Genomic DNA, 9212 nt, shown 5'->3' on the forward strand with positions numbered 1-9212 from the left:
AGTGGACAATTAAAGTGTTCCTGTCCTGCAACGTTGTCTTCATACCCAGTTCTGCTGCAGATGTGTTATAGCTCTTGAGGATGTTTGAAGATGTAACTTTGCTATGGTAACCTAAGGCCTATGGTAACCTAACCTATAATATAACTATCAGGTGGAGACTTTTTTTTTTAAAAAAAAAAGGCCTCAGAAATTGTAAAAGCATACAAAAGTTGCTTTCGAAATCATCATTGGCCAATAGCTGAAAATTACAGCGCAGTTAATAAGATATTTAAGAAACAGCAATAAAATATTCCTATTTCTTCCTAATTTTCCCCTAATAAAATATTAATATTCCTATAACTTCCTATTCTTGTAAAACTTCTTTATAAACAATATTTTTAGTTTTTCCATTTGGTGCGAATAAGTATAAGTTCTTTTCTTCACCAACTCTTGAGCAGCCAACATAAAGCTGTCCATGTGAAAAGCAAGGCTTCTGCAAGTCAAGACCAACGACTTTTAAAGATTGTCCCTGAGATTTATTTATACTCATCGCAAAACTAAGTCGAACAGGAAACTGAAGTCGTTTAAACTGAAATGGATTGTCTGAAGATATGATGGGGATGCGAGGAATAAGCACACTATTTCCTGTTGACTGTCCTGTTATAATCATCGCTTCAATAACATTAGGCATCAATTTTTTCACAATCAATCTTGTTCCATTACACAATGCAGGTGGATCCAAATTTCTTAAAAGCATAATTGGTGCTCCAATTTTCAATTCTAATTTATGTGCAGGCACTCCAGGTGGTTCCAATGAGTTCAAAAATTCTGTCGGATAGTTGACAACTTGATCTATTTCCATGACAGCGTCCATCGACTTGTAAATTTCCAGAGCACCAGGTAATTTTTTTAAAAGTTTGTTATTTATCACGTTAACAATATCATTTGTTTGAGAAAGGATAGCTCTTTCACATAGCCATTGAGGGTTGCAGTAATTTTCATGAATATTAGGAAAAACCATTTCTTTGAGTTCGTCGGTTGTAGCAACACGATTTCCAATATTTTTCACATCTATAAGCCCTTCTTTATCGCCACTAATATCACCATTTCCAAGTCTTAGAAGATTGTTGGCAAATTCCTGAGCAAAGACTTCTCCTGTTAAATGAACTCGCATATTTGTTTTCAGCCGCAGTCTTTGAACATTTGTCCAAATGTAAGATGACTTTATACATGCATGTATTTCATCTGCCTTTGTCCCACGTTGTATTACGGGAAGTGTTTGTCGAAAATCACCAGATAAAACTAAAGTTACACCTCCCATACACTTGTTGTTTTTTAAAAGGTCTTGCATAGTGATATCCAGGGCTTCTAAAGCAGCTTTATGTGACATAGTGCACTCATCCCAAACTATTAGTTTACATCTTCTAAGAACATCAGCTTTGTGTGAGCTTCTGGAAATATTGCAGGTAGGATGCTCGACGGTTGATAAATTTAAAGGTAATTTAAACACTGAATGAGCTGTTCGTCCACCAGACAAAAGAGTTGCAGCAATACCAGAGGATGCAACAGCAAGTGCAATCTTATTTCTTTGTCTCACTTTTGCTAAAATCAGATTTATGAGATAAGTTTTTCCTGTTCCACCAGGTGCATCCACAAAAAATATTCCACCGACGTCATTAAACACAGCAAATAAGATTTTCTCCAAAGCTTCCTTCTGGTCTTGAACCAGATTTGGCTCATTCGAATCAATGTATGATGTCATTTCATCTGTATTGTAATTTGTTGCCCTCAAAATTTCTCTGTTTAAGTCAATGGTACCTGTTTGTTGTGGCAAAGGAAGTCCATAAGTTTTTAAACCAGAACCACCCAATTCTTTGACCTTGTTTTCAAGAAGAATTAATGCCTGATTGAAGATGGCATCATCATAATTTAAATCCATGTCAGTACTTCTAATCCTGGCCTGGTGCAAAACATCTTCAGCCATATTTTCTCTTTGTAAATTCCACAATTCCAGAGGGTTTGCAATAGAACATGTTTGCAACATAATTGCAAATAAATTACGCAGCATTTCAGGTGATCGAACAACAGCAGCTTCTTCTAGCGTGCTTTTCCAGTGCGAGTCATCTTCAAGAAGTCCTCTTACCTGGCAAGCCTGCTTAAATGTTTCGCATTTTATTTCTCCAAAAGTCTTTAAGTCATTGAAAGATGTAGCTCCGTGCACCTCATGAAGCAGCAGTCGAAGATGAAAATATTCGGAATTGTTAGGATGAATAGTGTAGACGCGAACAAGTGCATCACTTGATTTAATTCCTGGGTCTTCAGATACTGTCTGACCAGATTTCCGCCGAACCCACTTTTTGCTGCTTGCAGACCATGTATAATACTTTGGCAACTGATTATACAACAAAGTGCGAGCAAAATCATCGTTTTGACATAAGCTAAAAAAAGAAGTAAGTGTTGTGGCTGGTGGAGCTTGAGCTCTTTCCCGTGCATTTTCTGATGTGAAGTAAACTCGCTGGCCATTCTCTAAGTGTACACTTAAATGAACAACTGTTGGATGCCTTTCATGTATAGGGAAACCCAAAATACGCCACACTGCCTCATTGCTACTGATGTATCGTCCTATTTCATAATGCTGTACTTCATCATGCACACTTTCGTCGTTGGCAATGTTAAATACAGCCATATCAGATCCTTTGTTTACGTATTTGCAAACATATTTTATAGATTTTATCGAATTACAAAATTCCACATTAATATGGGCATTAAAAGTTTTTGACAACAATGGACAAAAAGGAACTACCCATCTATTATCAATAACAATATCAGAACTCCGTACTTTTTTAACTGTCGTATAACCACCATCCTCTGGACTCTGTCGACGATACAGGGGATATCCATCTTCCCCTGTTTGTGTTTCTTTCAAAAAATTTCGAGGATACCTCTTCGTACATTTTCCATCTTTCATGCAAGGAGACTGTATCATTTGCGTCTTAATAACATCATGCAAAACTGGATCAATTTTTGGATCTGGTATTTCTGCACTTATTACATTATCTATGCTATGAACATGGATTTTTTCATGCAGCCAAATTAAGATATGAGCATGTGGGAGACCACGTTTTTGCCACTCTATTGTGTACATAAAACATTGAACAGAGCCAAATACTTTTCCTTTGTTGATGAGAATCATAAGAGCTCTTAGTTTAAGATGAAAAACTCTTGCTAGCAAATCATGTCGATCGTGACTTCTCTGCCTAGGCATTAATTCATTGGTAACCTCCTGCCACTGAGGATTACAGGTGAATGTAATAAACAAATCAGGCTTCCCGTAATTTCTAACATATGTCATCGCATCTTGAGTTCGCTCATGCATGTAGCGTGGACCACCAGTAAATGTAGAAGGTAAAATTACCATTTTACCTATATCATGAACACTCCCGTCTCTGTTTAGGGCATCCTTGAGATGAACATACTCTTCAACACGTAGTTTCTTCTGGTTCAAGCGTACAAACCTCAGTCGCTCAGATTCAATTTTTGCGAACATGTCCACAATAAATTGATTAAAAAGTTCCTTGCATCTCAAAATAATATTGAAATTTGCAGCTCGAAACATAATTCGATAGGCATAAAAATCCATTGCTGAAATTTTCTTAGAAGTCGGGAAGCCAGTAGTTGGGTGTACTTGCCTTAGTTCAAAATGGTAGCCGTCTTCACCTTGCCAGAACATCAAAGGATACTGCAATGCATCATATGCTCGGTGTGTTTCTGCAATTTTTTTAATTTCATTACTTTTTAATTCCAATACTATATCTCTGCTGCTGTATACATCACCTGCAAGAATAACTGCCACCTCCGATGTATTTGGAGCATTAAATCGTCTTTCATGCTGACCGACAGGTGTTTTATCTGCCTGAATTATAACTTTTAATTCAGGAGTCATTTTCTCCATGGCCAACTTAAAACTTCTCACGTAATTATTGTGTTCATGCAACATTTCTTGCAAACTTGAAACTAATGCTCGTTTTACTTTCAAAACATTCCTGCAACGTTGTTCGGATTGCTTTTCCTGATCACCTACAAAGTATAATTGAAGAAAATTTGGCTTATCATTTATTTGTGGTTGTAGGCTTCCTATTCTGTGGTACACTTGTCCCTGAACTTTGAAAGTAGGCATAAAGCCTTGTTCCCGAATTTCACTCCCAGATCCAAATGATGTCATCTGAAAGCATGAATTGTATCTTCTGATGTTACTCTGAAAATGTACTGTTTCAATTGAAGAATCTGTTAACAATGCCAGTAGAGGTTCAGGAGGTGTTTGAAGTTCACATAGCTTAATTTTTCCATTGCTACAACACATACTTGGTGTTTCACCTTTCCATTTTAATGCCTGGCAAGAAATGCATTCTGTTGCCATTCCGCCAATTTCTATCAATGGATCTGATGCATAACATAAAGATGGGTTGTACATAAATGCAGAGTTTTCCTTGTCTTGCCACAAATGCAATCGAGCTTGGGATGTTGAAGCACGATTTTCTTCTAGCCTTCTTCGACGTTCCTGGGATGTTTCTCGGGTCCTTGCATTTCTGGTTGAGACACGATTATTTTCTAATCTTCTTCCGCGTTCTTCAGATGTTTCTCGGGTCCTTGCATTTCTGGTTGAGACACGATCATTTTCTAATCTTCCTCCGCGTTCTTCAGATGTTTCTTGAGCCCTAGCACTGCTTGTCGAAATTCGGTCATATTCCATCCTTCTTTGACGTTCCACAGACGTTTCTTGGGCCCTTCTTCTTCTTTGAGAATCTCTTAATGTCTTTTTCTTTGACAAAATACAAAGTTTTTTGGAAGGCGGTTCTGCCATATCAGTAATCGGGTGTTTAAGAAGTCAACGAATACTTTAGAACAGCAATTACTATGAAAGCAAATCATGAAACTTCAATATTAAAATCTAAGTGCCTACCTGCAAACTGAAACTTTCTGAAAATAACTAATTACGTTTAATAAAAACTGTTAAAATAAAGAATAGAAAAACCAAAGAGATCCAAGGTAAGTGTGATCGTTCCTTCAAAAACAATTAAATTCCTATTTTATATATTATATAGCTACTACGCTTAAGAAAAAAAAAAACGAAAATGCTAAATACATGAAAAGAACACGAAAACGAATTAATTTTTTATGGTATCAACTTCTATTTCTATATAATTTTTTATGGTATCAATTTATATATCTATATCGCAACAAAAATTATCGTTTTCGCTTAAGAAAAAAAAAAACAGAGCGTGGAAAGAAGAAGAAAAACTTATTATAACAATTATGAACAGCGACAAATATATCAAAGCGAATCGTTCTATTTACGTATCGAATATGTTGCCACATTTTTGACACAAAAGTTAAACTTTTCTCCACTTTGATAAATGTATGCTAATGCGAACCTTACAATTAAATTATTAATTCCTTTGTGTATTATTGGTTTAAGTTGTCGAAAATTAATATTTCAATTGTAAGGTTCGCATTAGCATACATTTATAAGAGTGGAGAAAAGTATATGCATTTTTTAATAGTTTTTTGAATATGGCTCTTTGAAAACGAATATTACGTCAAGTGCTCAGGTATTATAATTTTGATCTAGTTGCGCTTGTATAATTTTGATCTAGTTGCGCTTTCTACGTCATTTTGCTAACATCGTTTGGTTTGTTATTTAACATCGTTTGGTTTGTTATTTCTAAGTTAACTTTCAAAAAATTAGCTGGCAACAGCAACGAAAAAGCAGAGATTTTCTTACAAAATGACTGATAACTAAAAAACTAATCCAAATTTTTGAAAAAGAAAAAAAATACTTCTTCATTATGTCAAAACACAATTATGTGCCGAGTTTCGTGCCTTGGCGAGGCTTCTGGGGCGATATATTGTGATTACAGACAGACAGACACACACACAGCCGCGTTTATTATTATGTATAGATGGCCAGGCAAAAAGGTATAAATAGAAAGATGAAATGAATAGCGAATACAAATGTACGTAGGATAACAAAGAAAGATCGAAGTCATTGCCTTAAAAGTTCTCTTACTTCCCAATATCTTGAGGACTCAGTGTGTCCATGAAGGGCCCCACATAGAAGCAGGTGATCCCTGCCCAATTTCTCTCCAGATTGACAAAGTGGACAAATAGGCATGGTGGAAAGGCCTATGCGGTATAAGTGAGCAGGAAGGCAATCGTGGCCTGTATATACCCTTAATCTTAATGCCATGTATTAAAAAAAAACATGGACACAAAAATGGGTGACAGAGGAAAAACTTACTATGTTGTTCCATAATTTTTTCAAGTTGGTAAATATTTTTAAAATGTTCTAAAGATATAAAATTTAGACATTTTGCCTTTTCATGGAGGCTGTGACAACAATCTTCGTATCTGTATTTTGGGTCCTGTGACACTCTCAACCTAAGAGAATGGGGGGAGAAGTCATTGACACAGTTAAAAGTGAGGATAAAGTAACAATGGGGAACCTTCCTTAAGTTTAGGGGGGAAAAGTTTTTTTACATTTCCCACCTATATTTGAGCATCCAAACTTTCACATTTTTCAGTCTGCCGTATTTTTATAAATTTTTTTCAGATTTAGATAAATATTTTAAATTTATTTCTTCAAAGACTTAGTTTCTTTATTAGTTTTATTTTAACGGATAGCATTTTTAATAATGCTTAAATACCACAGTCAAATCCCGCTATAGTGAACTGCCGGATATAGTGAACGAAATGTTCGGTCCCGTGCCTTGCTATACACGGACGATGTAATTTTTTGTGGATATAGTGAACCAAAAAAGTGAGGAAGTTAGATATAATGAACTTTTTTCTGTCTTCAACTGATTTTTTTTTGTAATAATTTTGAAATTTCTTCTTTAAAAAAAAAAAAAATACATATACCGATTTTCAAAACCATCTATAGAGGGGAATGTAGCGATAAGCATTTTTTCTTGTTTGCTTCTTTTATCTCACTTTCCCATCCCTAAACAAACAAAGCAGATGTTTCCAACTCAGGCAGATGATGTGTCAGTAAGGTGTCAGTTGGATCAATTTGCATTTTCTGTCAGAAGGAATGAGCAATTATTCATTATTGGTCAAAGGGTTGGACCCTAATATGCGTTGATAAGGCCCACATTTCAACTCCTTTTTGCTCGCAGTTCAGTTTAAAAAATCCTTCAAACAAGTGTCTCAAATTTAACTATGGTGAGCAGTGAACGTAAAACGTTCTTCATTGATGATAAAATGGGCATATTCAGAAAAATTGAAAATGGATGCAATCAAGCTGATATTTGCAGTGAATATAAACTATTCAAATCTGCAGTTTTGTAACACATGGAAAAATAGGCAATTAATAATTTCTGCTCATGAAAAAAATTTAGATGGCAGGAAAAAGTTGAGAAAAGCAAATCACAAGGATGTTGAAGAAGCATTACTGAAGTGGTTCACCAATCGAAGTATCTGGACAAATGTCGATGAATTTACTAAGCGATTTTATGAGACTACTTTTATGTGCTCAAATCCTAGGTTAGACAGGTTTAAAAAGCGGAATAACAGAAATTCAGGAAAAATTATCTGAGAGTCTGGAAGTTTTTCCATATCTGATGTTGAGGATTGCTCATCAGCTAAAGATTACTAATTGTTTTTTGTACGCAAGACAAAGAGTAATGAAAAATAACACATTTTTTGCTACTACATAATATTTTTCAGTCCTTTATTTGAATAATGTGTAATAAAGGGGAGAAGTTTGGGAACCATTAGTTAAATTGCCTGCGTAACGGATATAGTGAACAGAAATTTCGGTCCCTTGAAGGTTCACTCTTGCGTGGTTTGACTGTATAATATAATAGAAGTTAGTAGAAAAGTATATTCCAAAGTAAATTATTTTAAATAAACGAAATTTATAAATTAATTAGTTTCTACAAAGTCATAAATAATATCTTGTTGATTTATCCTTTCATTGAATTAAAAAATTTTGAAGTATTCTTTCAATATTAAAACTTTATAACTAGTGCATGAATGTTTTTAAAATATTTATTTTATGATTTATTTAAAAATACCTGAAAAAAATTATTATTATTATTTTTTTTGTTGCTTTCCTCAAAAAATGTTATTTTTCATTTTTAGTAGAAAATATGAAATACAAGGTATGCTGAAAAGAGGTGAAAAAAAAATTAAATTCACTTTAATATTCTATAATGAACAATAAGCTAGTATTTTGTCTTTTTTTTTTATCAGCAATAACTTAAACCCTTTCTAGTATAGCTTTGACATACAGTGAAACAATGACAAGCTACATTTTAGGAAATTCTAAATTTAATTTGAAATAAATATGTGGTTAAAACACTTCTTGTAGAACAGAAATAAATATGAAATTTTGATAGAAATAAAATGTGAATTAAGAAATTTTCTAAAAATTAAAAATATTTTTATTGGAATGTATTAAGAAGTTATTAAAGAGAGTAATACTTATAATTATGAAAAAATAATTCCGTAAATTACGATTTTATAATTAAAATTTTGTTTTTGCTGAAATCATTGTAAATACAACAGCAGAAAAAGTTATTTGTATTACTTATTTACTTCAGCATTCATCGTGAATATATTTATAAACATTAAAAAATTATTTTTAATTTCATTTCTGTGTTGATAAACTTGAAAGGTGCTTGTTGATAAACAAGATCTGATGATGAACTTGTGATGATGGTCTGATGAACTAGTTGCTGAACAAGAAGGAATGGTAAGTATTTTATTTAAGTCACACTAGAGCTGCATAATGGGCAATTGGCGACATCCCCGAGGATAATCCGAAGACACTTGTGATCACAATTTTGATTCTCTGAAGGGGGGATGGCTCCTCCGCTCTGGTAGCATGACAACCTGTGCACGAAGTTGAGCACTTTACGGTAGAACAGTTTAATGAGGGTCGATACCGAGCACCCTTGGTCCCTATGCAGGCTGATGAAAGTGGTCACCCATCCGCTTACTGACCGCAGAAGAACAAGAAGAAAAAGGCGTCTCTTGAATGAGTGCAGAAAAGTGTATAAATTGTTATAACCAGGGCAGGCAGTCATTTATAAAAGTCAATATGTGGAAAATTTTCTGTCCCCCTTCTTTTTGTTTAATGCTGAGACTAACGAAACCATCGAAGGAGAATTCATGCCCTTTACAAGCTATGCAAAAGCACAGGAAACCTCTTCTAGTGGCCCCCTATTATC

General features: G+C 34.5%; 1 protein-coding gene across 1 annotated transcript; it reads right to left on the bottom strand.

The window, feature by feature from the left end:
• Positions 1 to 343: 343 nt before the first annotated feature.
• On the bottom strand, positions 344 to 6078 carry LOC122271529 (uncharacterized). The gene is made up of 2 exons (XM_087162706.1): positions 6047 to 6078; positions 344 to 4703 (listed from the first exon to the last, which is right to left on the bottom strand). The coding sequence occupies exons 1-2, from the start codon at positions 6076 to 6078 to the stop codon at positions 344 to 346; spliced, it is 4392 nt and encodes a 1463-aa protein (XP_087018832.1).
• Positions 6079 to 9212: the final 3134 nt, after the last annotated feature.

This window comes from Parasteatoda tepidariorum, chromosome 5 (assembly GCF_982258835.1).
Source record: "Parasteatoda tepidariorum strain Cologne lab strain chromosome 5, Ptep-v5.0, whole genome shotgun sequence".
Taxonomy (NCBI): Eukaryota; Metazoa; Arthropoda; class Arachnida; order Araneae; family Theridiidae; genus Parasteatoda; species Parasteatoda tepidariorum.

Coding starts and splice junctions, on each gene's coding strand:
- LOC122271529 (XM_087162706.1), bottom strand. CDS start 6,078: ATGGACACACTGAGTCCTCAAGATATTGGGAA. Junction 4,704..6,046: donor AGTCCTCAAGATATTGGGAA/GTAAGAGAACTT, acceptor AATTTCGACAAG/CAGTGCTAGGGCTCAAGAAA.